Source organism: Lynx canadensis, chromosome C1 (assembly GCF_007474595.2).
Source record: "Lynx canadensis isolate LIC74 chromosome C1, mLynCan4.pri.v2, whole genome shotgun sequence".
Lineage (NCBI taxonomy): Eukaryota > Metazoa > Chordata > Mammalia > Carnivora > Felidae > Lynx > Lynx canadensis.
In genome coordinates this window covers 169,055,759-169,068,254 of record NC_044310.1, presented here as the reverse complement: position 1 = coordinate 169,068,254, position 12,496 = coordinate 169,055,759, and the positions used below count along the sequence as shown (strand labels likewise).

At 45.0% G+C, this 12,496-nt stretch overlaps 1 protein-coding gene across 1 annotated transcript; it reads left to right on the top strand.

The window, feature by feature from the left end:
- The first annotated feature begins 4,905 nt into the window (after window positions 1-4,905).
- Window positions 4,906-8,969, top strand: NEUROD1 (neuronal differentiation 1). The gene is made up of 2 exons (XM_030325981.1): window positions 4,906-4,965; window positions 6,599-8,969. Exon 2 carries the CDS (start codon window positions 6,610-6,612, stop codon window positions 7,678-7,680), a length of 1,071 nt encoding a protein of 356 aa, XP_030181841.1. The 5' UTR covers window positions 4,906-4,965; window positions 6,599-6,609; the 3' UTR covers window positions 7,681-8,969.
- The last annotated feature ends 3,527 nt before the right edge of the window (window positions 8,970-12,496 follow it).

The following is a 12,496-nucleotide window of genomic DNA, read 5'->3' as shown; positions in this document are numbered from 1 at the left end:
AAATAGGAAAAAGCAAAAGCTGCTGAAAGGTTTTTTTTTTTTTTTTTTTTTTTTGTTTTTTTTTTTTTTTTTTTTTTTTTTGGTTTTTTTTTTTTTTTTTTTTTTTTTTTTTTTGAATCTTAGTACCGCGAATTTCGAGGCCAACGAAGTGGGAATTGTCCACGGTGCTGATACCTTGAGGAAACTATTTTTCCTACAAGCTGCCTGGGGCTCTAAACCTGGCTTGCCTGGCTTCTGTGCAATCCAGGAACTTGCCCAGTCTCCTCCCCCAACCCCGAAGCAGCCATTGTTCAGGGCGTCGTCGGTGTTTCTCTGCTCTCCGTACCCGCAGCAACACCCACTTACCCGGGATTGTTTGCTTGTTGCTTTCTTTTAAGGCAAAAGTAGGCGCTTGTCAGCTACCCAGCCCTGTGGTCCCCTTTAGACCTCAAGCTGTTCCTCAAGTCTCACAAAACAGACACGCACCCTCCTTTTACCCTCCCCACCTGAGAACAGAAGCTCCCACAAACACACACATGCACACACTCACCCACATTTACGCTCACGTAACTCAGACACACTCCCTGACACATCACATATACATTCACACACTCATTCACATACAATCGCACACGCTCATTCACACAATCTCATACACTCATACTCAGATCCACACACACTTGTACGCTTAAGCACACTCACACGCATAGCTTATCTAACGCGCCAGGCCTTGAGCATTCGTGTGGGTGACCTACGCTTGCCACAATGCTCAGAGTTGCTTTGATTTCGCATTGTGGATGTGGGTGTTGGATGGTTTAAGGAAAGCCCCTCACTTCTGACGGAAAATCAGAGACGAAGTCCCTTGGAGCCCTACAGGCGCCAGGAGGGGAGCTACCCAGGCCCCGGCGGGACAAGGAGAACGTAAATAATAAATAAAAGAGCCCAGGCAGGCCGAGCTGGGGAAGCCCGGTACTAAATCACTTCCCAAATCACAGCCGCGTTGTGCTCCATCCAATAGCTCTAAGCGATTTGAGGGGTTGGGGGTTGGAATCAATTTTTTTTCCGTTCTCGCAGGTGCAATATGAATCAATTATCTTAATTAAGATTATGCCGCAAGCCCAGGAGATTTGGGGAGGACGGGTTTTGCGCTCGGGGCGACGGCGAGGCATTTTAATAGCTTCTCTCTTGCTCCCGGCTTTCCCCCGCCGCCTGCCTGTCGAGCCCGGGCAGCTCCAGCCTCTGGCCAGGACCTAGGCGCCCAGTGGCCTCCCTGGAGGCCTAGGCGCAAACCTGGCGCCGCGCCGGCGATCTGGAAGGAGCCCGTAACATTGTCCTCTGCCCTCCCAAGGGCCTCTGAGCTGCCGGGCCTTTGAAAGACCTACGTACAGCTCTCTGCCCTAGGGCTTCTTCGGCCCCAGCGCCCTATGGTCTCGCCCGCCTCTCAGTCTCCCACCACCTCCCACCTCTGGAACAGGCTCAGGCCAGAACACCCCTTTCCTGGGAGGGGAAGGGAGAGGTCGGTGGGGCCACCCGAGCCACACTTGAGTCTTTCATGGAACGCAAGCCTCCCTTTGCAAGCAGCAAGCATCTGTTTCCGCGAGAAACAGGTCACCGCCGGGATCGGCGGTCCTGCCCCTGCTCTTTATCTAGGCCCCGCGAAAGCGTTGAACACCCCACCCCCACCCCCCGCCGCCCGCTACACGCTTCTCACTCCCCTCTTCCCGACCACAGGCCTCCTTCTATCCCCCTCCCGTACACGGTGGCACACGCCTCCCTCCCCCCATTGTCCCCGCCCAGGCCACAGCCCCCTCTCCCCGACCCCAGCCACAAGCATCCTCCCGCCCTCCTTCCCGCCGGCGCTCCTGCTGCCGCTTTAACGGCCGGGACCGCCCGGCCCGCGCCGCGCGCTCCAAGCGGGGACCCGGGGGGCGACAGATTTGGGGCATTGCTCGAGGGCAGTGAGTCATGAAAGCGGCTTTTGTTACCCGCGCGTGCGGTTCGCGTGCCGCTCAGCAGCCTGCAGCGCCCAGTGGGGACCGGAGCTGGAGGAGTACCGCTAACGGCAGCGCGGGCAGAGAAGAGAGACGGGGCGAGAATTTAGGGAATCGGGAGGGGAAAAGTGTGCAACTGTCGAAACAAAGTCCAAAGAGGGAGAGGAAAATAAGGAGGCGGGGTCGGCGACTGTGCCTCAGTCCGTCCTTTTCCAGCGTTACCGCCACCACTGTTCTTCTCTGCCCCCACTCTCTCGCGCTGTCCCCTCTCAACAAAAAGCACCTTAATCTAGGTCTAATCTGCACTCCTCCCTTCCCCGCCTGACTACTCGGCTGCCGCCTGGGGGAGGTCCAGCCACACTCACTGGGCGCCAAAATTCCCTCGCTGGGGGATCGACGTTCCCCGCGCAGAGGAGGGTTTGCACCCAAGCTCTGTGGGCAGGGAAGCTCAATGAGAGCCACCGTGAGACCGAACCTCGCCAGGATTCTGGAACATCCCGGAGTAGCCTTTTCTTTGTACACATTCCCAGGCCTGGGGAGACGACGGGCAGTGGGATTAGGGGTGAATTTATTAGAAGGAGAGGGAAGGAACGCGTCTAATAATTCCTGCACTTTGCGAATTTGAGTCCAGGCTGGAGAAACACCGGGGTTCTTTCCCGCCTGGAACATCTGGTTCCACCAAGAATCTCCTGCATTCCACAGGAAGTCGCAAAATGAGGAAGTTTCTGCTACCCAGGGGGAAGAGGGATCCCCTAGGTCATCCCCAAGTCATCTCTTGCATCCTCCCCCAACATTTCCCCCGAAGCTTCTCTAAGACAGAGGAGTAAGAGCTAGGGCTCGAGTTCCACATCCCAGCAGCATGGTGGGCTAGCCCGTGGGGCGGCTGCCGGGATTGCAGGGAGCACTTGGTCCAGCCTGGCCGCCAGTGTCGTGGACCCGCCTCTTCAGGCGGGTAACTTCGATGCCCCTTGAGTTTTTAGCCCATCACTGATGATACAGACGGCGCAGGGGTAAATAATGAGACTAGGCTCTTAGGTGCATTCTTTTATCTTCCTCTGTGCTCTTTGAACACTGACGAGTGCACGCAGAAAAGCAAGACTCTCTACAGCTCTTCTCTTGGAAACTCAGTACAACTCACGTCACGCTTTCCGCAGCGGGTCAGGGCGCACCCCCCCCCCTTTTTCCCCCTTTCAGATTTGTGCTGGATGAGGAAGGGTGCATACACCACCTTCCAGACACCGGTGATTTCGAAAGAACCCTTTTCCCCTCTCCACAGCATCCCCCCTCTGGTTCCCAGAGGCACCTAGCTTCAGCCTCTCAACCCTGACACTGTTTGCAAACTCAAGGGGCTTTTAAAGCAACTGCCTTTAAATAAGCAATCCAAGTTCGACAAATTCATTTCAGGGGGCTACAGGTCTGGGAGGGATAAGGGTTTAGTTAAGGGAGGATTGGAGATGAAGCTGGTGGCGAAGGAATGGAAAAGATGTAATATATAATGTATGATTCTAAAACATGCCTTGGTGGGAACGAGTAAATAAAGAATCGCCATTTAAACACAAATATGGCTCCTTCAGAATTAGTCTGGAATCTCTGGTCTTTGCCTGACATGCAAGGTGGAGGTGAAGACTCATCAAGTCAGAGTCTTTGAAGTCTGGAGGAGTCATGGCCATTAACCCTTTCCAAAAAGAAGAGAGAGAAGAAATATTTAACATAGGCCCATTGCATCCTCCCATTGAAAAGGCTTGTCTGAACCAAGTACCTATTTACAGGCCTAAGAGTGGGGAGTGCCAGCCTGTGGCACGGAACAAGAGGCATCGGATGAGGGCATCCTTTGCAACAATCCAATGGCCTTGGTTAAAAGGCAGAATCCAAGCATCAGAGGAATACCCCAGCTTTCACATCGAGAGCTCTAAGGCCAAAGGAGCCAAGGCCTGAGAGCGTGGACTAGCTTGCGCCGAGGACAAGGACCTCTGTGGGGAGGGAGGTTGATGTGTTGAGGGGTCTCCAGGGACAGAGGCAGCTGAAGGTGAGGGCACGCCAGGTTGCATGTATGGTGAGGTAGAGTGACAGGTACTGTAGAGGCTGGGAGTAAGTGATCCAGGTAAAGAGGCTAGAGGACTAGCATCAAAGCCGAGTGCACAGATTAGGCCGTTTTTATATGGCGTACGTTTTCTTAAAGGGTTTGATGGAGAAGAGGAGAAGCCACCCTTTGGCGCCAATAAGCAAAGAGTCTGCCAAGCGGGGGAAACCAAGAGATGGACAACTCAGAGAGGGCAGGAAGTCTTGGTGCTCAGAAAGCCAATGTCTGGGCGCGGCATCCTACGGAGTCAGGACGCTTCACTGAGCGCCTCAGTCTCCAGGCTTCGGCCTCTTTCACCTCCGCCCTACTTTCCGCCCCTACGCAGGCCACTCACTCCGATCTAAACCCAGTCTACGTTAGCTTTCCCGCTCCCTTCCCTCAATTCCCCTCCCCCCCTTGCCCCCTCTCCCTTCTGCCGCCTGAAAGGGTTAATCTCTCCTGCGGGTAAAAACAGGTCCGCGGAGTCTCTAACTGGCGACAGATGGGCCACTTTCTTCTGGCCACAAAGGGGCCGGAATGGAGCGCTCCGCGGCATACAAATGGGCAGGTCACGTGGTTCCCGGCTCCTGGCTGGACCGGGAAGACCATATGGCGCATGCCGGGGAGGAAGGAGATGGGGCGGGGGTAGGGGTGGGGGAGAGGGGAGCCGGAGTTGGAGGAGGGTGGGAGAGGAGCGAGGCTGAAGGGGCGGGCGGAAGAGAGCGCTCAGCCTGGACGCGTGCGCAGACGCGGGACGCAGGGACCTGCTAGCCGCTCGGCTCCCGGGCCCCGCCTGCGCTCAGCATCACCAACCCGGCTATATAACCTGAGCGCCCGCGCGGCGGGGACACGAGGAATTCGCCCCACGCAGAAGGCACGGCATCCGGAGGCCCCAGGGTTATGAGACCATCACTCAGGACCTACTAACAACTGCAGGTAATTACAACCCTTTCGTTTTTATTTGGGAAGAAAAGCAGTAATTGAAGACCGGATGTACCTACACATATTCTGAATGTGTGCGTTTGTGAGCGCGTGTATGTGTATTGAAGCGGGCATTCCTTCCCTTGATTGCCCGCAAGTACTAACACATTTCGACTTGCCTTACTCAAATACCCACCGCAGGCTTTCTAAAAAAAAAAAAAAAAAAAGAAGAAGAAGAAGAAAGAAAGAAAAGAAAAGAAAAAGAAAAAAAATGTGTTAGTGTTTTGGTTTTGAAGGGAAATTATAGGAGCTATTTTGAATTAAAAAAAAAAACGCACAGTAACTCTGATTATTTGCTAGTAGTGATTTCAAAGTCCTGAAAGCAAATAACTACTTCACTTTCTCACTTCTTCCAATAAGTAAAAAGAAAAAAAGAAAAGCCCTTGTTACCAGATGTGTTTTGTGTGCATGTATTTTGTGCGCATTGGAAGTGCCAAGTTATTTTTTCAGTGCATAAAAGGGACACGGATACCTTGGTACACACATCCTGAGAAATAATTGGGTTGAGAGATAGTTTAGTTGAGAAAGTGAAAAAAGGTGGAGAAAGGGAGAGGAACCAACTCCTGCTACCTGTTACTGCTCCAGAGGCAGCCAAGTCCCTAGCAGCCACTGCAGAAGCCAGAAATTCAGTTGTCTCACTAAAGGCTTTTTATTTTCTTTATCAGAAGCGGCAACTTCACTATTGCCAATCGCTGACCATTATAATTACCCAATCTTTTAAAAAGAGGTTTGAGGCGAACTTTGAAAAGCCCCAATAAAGAGCGGGCGGCTATTTCAATGGGCTGTTTATTAGAGAAGAGCCTTCCGCACCTGATCCCAAGCGCATGGAAGGGTGCTCTGTGCGGTGCCCCCAGCCCTGGCCATATAGCTAGTGCTTTTGTACAAGGTGGAAATTCAGCAGAGGGGTAGTGTTGGGAGGCGAGAAAAGAAAGGCGAGGGTGGCATGCAAGACCCCTGCCCACTTTTGTTGCCAAATGTTTCGTTGATGGTGAAATAATTTGATGGAAACTACTTTTTCTCCCCCATGAATTTGCTCTTCAATCTCCAGTTAGTATAATCGTCTTAAAAATCACTGCCACCGTGAGTAAATTACGTAATGTCTCTTAACTGTAATCGCTAAGTGCCAAGAAGCCAGGGAAGAGAAGGGAACAAACAGAATTGCAATTTTCAAAGTCATCATTTTTTTGTGTGTGGATTGTGATTTTGAACTCATGCAGATAACCATGAAGTAGTGAAACGTTCGCTCCTTTTCGTGCATATCATCCTGCTACATAATCACCATAAACACACTTTTGCCAATCATTAGAAACCATACACACAGGAGTGCACATACACATATATTTACTCTCTCCCCCACCTCCAGCCCTGCCCTGTCTCCTGTATGCCAGTGGGGCACACACACGCCATTATAAAACAAGCCATTTAACTTTTCCTTAGGGGCATCCATTTTGTAATGAGCTGGTACTTCTCTTCACATGGATTTCTATAAAGTTAGGTAGTGAGTGGTAGCTGAAGGCACAGGTAGTTCGTAAATGTAGCATTTTTCTCCTTTTCTTTCTGTTCCTCTCTCCCCCCCTGTTGAATGTAGGAAATTGAAACATGACCAAATCTTACAGCGAGAGCGGGCTGATGGGGGAGCCTCAGCCCCAGGGTCCTCCCAGCTGGACAGACGAATGTCTCAGTTCTCAGGACGAGGAGCACGAGGCAGACAAGAAGGAGGACGACCTCGAAGCCATGAACGCGGAAGAGGACTCACTTAGGAACGGGGGAGAGGAGGAGGACGAAGACGAAGATCTGGAAGAGGAGGAAGAAGAGGAAGAGGAGGACGACGATCAAAAGCCCAAGAGACGGGGCCCCAAAAAGAAGAAGATGACCAAGGCACGCCTGGAGCGTTTTAAGCTAAGGCGCATGAAGGCCAACGCCCGGGAGCGGAACCGCATGCACGGGCTAAACGCGGCTCTGGACAACCTGCGCAAGGTGGTGCCCTGCTATTCCAAGACGCAGAAGCTGTCCAAAATCGAGACGCTGCGCCTGGCCAAGAACTACATCTGGGCTCTGTCGGAGATCCTGCGTTCGGGCAAAAGCCCTGATCTGGTCTCCTTCGTACAGACTCTCTGCAAGGGCTTATCTCAGCCCACCACCAACCTGGTTGCCGGCTGCCTGCAGCTTAATCCTCGGACTTTTCTGCCTGAGCAGAACCAGGACATGCCTCCGCACCTGCCTACCGCCAGCGCTTCCTTCCCTGTGCACCCCTACTCTTACCAGTCGCCGGGGCTGCCCAGCCCGCCCTATGGTACCATGGACAGCTCCCATGTCTTCCATGTTAAGCCACCGCCGCACGCCTACAGCGCTGCTCTGGAGCCCTTCTTTGAAAGCCCCCTGACTGATTGCACCAGCCCTTCCTTTGACGGACCCCTCAGCCCGCCGCTCAGTATCAATGGCAACTTCTCTTTCAAACACGAACCGTCCGCCGAGTTTGAGAAAAATTATGCCTTTACCATGCACTATCCTGCAGCGACCTTGGCAGGGGCCCAAAGCCACGGATCAATCTTCTCCGGCGCCGCTGCCCCTCGCTGCGAGATCCCTATAGACAATATCATGTCTTTTGATAGCCATTCACATCATGAGCGAGTCATGAGTGCCCAGCTCAATGCCATCTTTCACGATTAGAGGCACGTCAGTTTCACCATCCCCGGGAAACGTACCCACTGTGCTTACAGTGACTGTGGTGTTTACAAAAGGCAGCCCTTTGGGTACTATTGCTGCAAAGTGCAAATACTCCAAGCTTCAAGTGATATATGTATTTATTGTCGTTACTGCCTTTGGAAGAAACAGGGGATCAAAGTTCCTGTTCACCTTATGTATTATTTTCTATAGCTCTTCTATTTTAAAAAAGTAATATGGTTAAAAAAAAAAAACACCACAAATTTGGTGTAGCTGTTTTCAGATCATATTAATTATCTGATCGGGATAACAAAATCACAAGCAATAATTAGGATCTATGCAATTTTTAAACTAGTAACGGGCCAATTAAAATATATATAAATATATATTTTTCAACCAGCATTTTACTACTTGTTACCTTTCCCATGCTGAATTATTTTGTTGTGATTTTGTACAGAATTTTTAATGACTTTTTATAATGTGGATTTCCTATTTTAAAACCATGCAGCTTCATCAATTTTTATACATATCAGAAAGGTAGAATTATATCTAATTTATACAAAATAATTTAACTAATTTAAACCAGCAGAAAAGTGCTTAGAAAGTTATTGTGTTGCCTTAGCACTTCTTTCCTCTCTAATTGTAAAAAAAAAAAAAATTGCACAATTTGAGCAATTCATTTCACTTTAAAGTCTTTCCCTCTCCTTAAAACAAAAACCAGATCCACAACTCTTAAGAGGATGAAAAAAAAAAGAGATTTAGTCCCTATCAAAACATATCAATTCAATACATTACTTGCACAAGCTTGTATATACATATTATAAACAAATGCCAACATACCCTTCTTTAAATCAAAAGCTGCTTGACTATCACATACAATTTGCACTGTTTATTTTTAGTCTTTTACTCCTTTGCATTCCATGATTTTACAAAGAATCTGAAGCTATTGATGTTTCCAGAAAATATAAATGCATGATTTTATACATAGTCACACAAATGGTGGTTTGTCATATATTCATGTAATAAATCTGAGCCTAAATCTAATCAGGTTGTTAATGTTGGGATTTATACCTATTGTAGTCAATTAGTACAGTAGCTTAAATAAATTCAAACCATTTAATTCATAATTAGAACAATAGCTATTGCATGTAAAATGCAGTCCAGAATAAGTGCTGTTTGAGATGTGATACTGGTACCACTGGAATCGATCTGTACTGTAATCTTGTTTGTAATCCTGTATATTATGGTGTAATGCACAATTTAGAAAACACTCATCCAGTTGCAATAAACTAGTATTGAAAATCTGACCAATTGTTGCGTTCCTTTTTAAAGTGATTTTTTAAAGTATAAATAATTCCTAAGCATAATAGATGCTTTATTCACTGAATTAAAACTAAATGCTATTTGTAGAATAAAATAAAAGTTTACTTTAGCATAGTCTCTAGTCTGTTGATCTTGTTTAGGGAGTCACCAGCTTTTGTAGATAATGAAAGAACCAACTCATATTTCATTACATGGAATATGAGGCTGGGGGGTGGGGTGGAGAGACAAACAGTTGGGTTTTCATTTTTCTTTGTTTTAAGTATCTTCACTTTTAGCTTTTTGGGTTTTATTCTTTTAAATGATTGTATTATGATTTTTCCTATTTTTTAAAAAGGGGTATTTAGTTAATTATTACAAGGAGACGCAAACAAGCGCCCTAACTTAGTTTGTCTATATATTTAAAAATACATAAGAAAACTTTACCATTTTCTTAGTGCTTTATTATCTGTATATTTTCCTGAACTGAATTGAAAATCAGTACTATCACAGTACCATTGCACTTTGCAAACCAGCACTATACAATAGCAGCATGCAGTATAGTACTGGGTTGCAAACCAGTAATAACCCAAGAGAAAGTTAAATACCTTTAGAAAATGCCAGGAGGAAATGATTTAATTAATTTAAAGAATCCAAGAAGAAGTGGCACTTTGTAATTTTTTAATGAACATCTTGTTCATTATTTCAAATTTTTTTTTTTCCAGGGGAAAATGATAGTAAGTTATTTGTGTTCAAGAACATACTATTTGTAGTATAATATATTATAGGATGATACAATTGTGTCCCTTCCCTTTTTTGGAACACTAAATACAACTCAGTGGAAAAACTTACAGATGACTCTGTCCATTGTTAAGTCCACTAAAAAAAAAAAAAAAAAAAGTTTGGCATTTCTCTTCCTCTGGATGTACTGACTGACAGGAATGCTTCCTAGGGAATAACGTTTTGGCACTTGTGCCCTGGCTCTACCATGGTGCTCTGATTACTGTCATTAGTAACTCCATTGTTCCTCCTCTGATTCGGATGCCACATTGGATGACTACCTCTCTTCCCAAGCTTGTTCCTTTAATCTCCTTCTCATTGGTGATTTAGGGGTTCCAGAAAGCTGACCTCATTTAGCAAACTGCTCCAGAAAAATGTGAGTAATCTAATGGACGGGAACAATTAGCCATACTAATAACATTGCCAATGGGGCTATGTCAAGCTGTGACAGTAGCAGTAAGGAATATTTCAACATTAAAAAATGTTTGAGTTCAATTTAAAATATATCATTTTAACATGTTTTCCATCAGCCTTCATCACATGACAGAAATACTTTTAAGTTAGTCTCAACTTTATCCAAGATGCAATAATCTCATTCCAAGTGAATCAGAGTTGTTATTTTGAAATCAAGCTGTTGCTTCTAGGATTGCTCTCACTGTTCTTACTTTATGAGACATAATACTGATACGATATCTGAACATTGTCAGCCTTCCAGCCTAGGAGACCATGAAGTGAACATTCAGATCTGATGTGATCTATTCAGCAGCTCAGTTTCACCTATAATTAAAATTATACATCTTCATGCAAACCAAAATCTGTTGCCTTAGTAAACAGAAGAAATAGTTAGAGAATGCATTTTAAAGATCCCAGCTCTTAAGACGACAAGCAAGGAAATCTATACTGTGGATATATATATATATATATATATACACATATTTGTATGTAAGGTAGAAATTCGGACTGTAAGCTGGGTTTTTTTCCCTTCAATTTTTCCTATATAACTTCATTCTAAAACATAAGGATTCTTTCAGTCAGTCAAGGAGTAACTCACATGCCACCATCTTTTATTCAAAGGCAGGCACAGATGTTCCTTCTGCAGGGGAGGTTTTAATTTATGAAAATGATATTGTTTATGCATGAATGAACTGAATGCACTCTGCATAACACACAGCACTTCCATCTGATCAGAGAAATACCACAGAACCAGTGCCAATGTCAGAAACATATTCTACAAATTTACTCACTTAAATGTTTAATGAATATTTGGAAGCCATTTTCAAACCACAAGAAACCTTTTCAATTATCTTTTTCTTTTCTTTTTGAATTGCTACCAATGTTTAAAAGAGACACGGTTTTTATAATTGGCTAATGCCTATATCTAGCTTTTAAGAAAAGAAAATATTTTACTAAGTGTAAAACCAGCCAAAAAGAAGAAACACTGGTGACTTTGGCTTCGTGGAAAAAAAATGTTTTTTAGTGTTGCTGTATATTGCTTGTTATGAGTAGCATTTGGGGTTTTATGTGTTCCTTCGTCTTGGGCAATTACTATTCCTATCAAATAAGATGCTTAGATCTACTTAATGTGAAAATGTTCTAAAGAGTTATTTCCAGAAAAAAAAATGGTATTTAAAATCAGTAGACAATTTCATAGTGGGAAATGAAATTTAGCTAAATATTTTAACCAGTGCATAATTCCTTTTGAATAGAACACTGCATAACTTAGATTTCATTTACATTACCAACTGCATTCATAGAGTATGATCTATCTACTTTTAATCCAAAAAATACAGTTAAATGAAAATTAAAATGAAGGATCATAGTATCTTAAGAATATTTTGGTAATTTTAGGTTTCTAATATGGTACAGTAAAGTAACACTTGAAACAAATTGTAAATGTTCTAATGTATTAATCTTAAAAAACTCCCCATGTTTTTACACTCGAAAGTCTATAATTCTTACAAAATTAATGCATTTCTGAAAGAAGCTAGCAATTACTAAAATGATATATGGATCATTAGCTAACAGTTTGAACTAAGCTATTTTAGTTCTATAATTAAACAAGAGATTCAAAGTGAAAATATCTATTAAACAGTTAATAAAACTAGGCTTCCAACATAAGCCGATTTTGTCCTAATGGGTATTGTAAAACAGTAAAGCTCTTCTTAAAGTACACTACAACCTCCTCTCTTCCCTTTTCATCTCCCTCCACCATTCATTTCCTAAAAACTGTCTAAATAAAATCTTTAATTCCAGGGTCTGATAAAGAATAAAGGAGCCAATATAACATCTTGTGGAACACCAGGACTGAGAACTCTTGTTGCTACCATTGCACAGAGGCATTCTGGCGTCAGATACACAGTGATTTGTATGGTGGCATAATCGTTGGCTCCTCGCCAGGCATTATGTTTCAGAGGACACTATTGTCAAGAACCATTCAACTAGAAATTTGTGCTGTATGCACTGAAAAGTTGAGATCATCTGCCTTCCCATGTCAGGAAGAATTTTGTGCTGGCAACTGACTCATAGACTCTTCACACACACTAACACTTGGTTCAATGACTCTGATGGAATTAGCTGGGTAACCAAACTAGTGGCATTGACAAGACAAGACCACAGCCTCTGGGGGACTTCTGTTTAAATTGCTGATTTTAAAATATCTTAAAATGCAGAGTATTATGTTAATGCTGGACTAAGCCTTCAGATACATTAAATGTGGATGTGGCCATCGAAACATTACTGTACT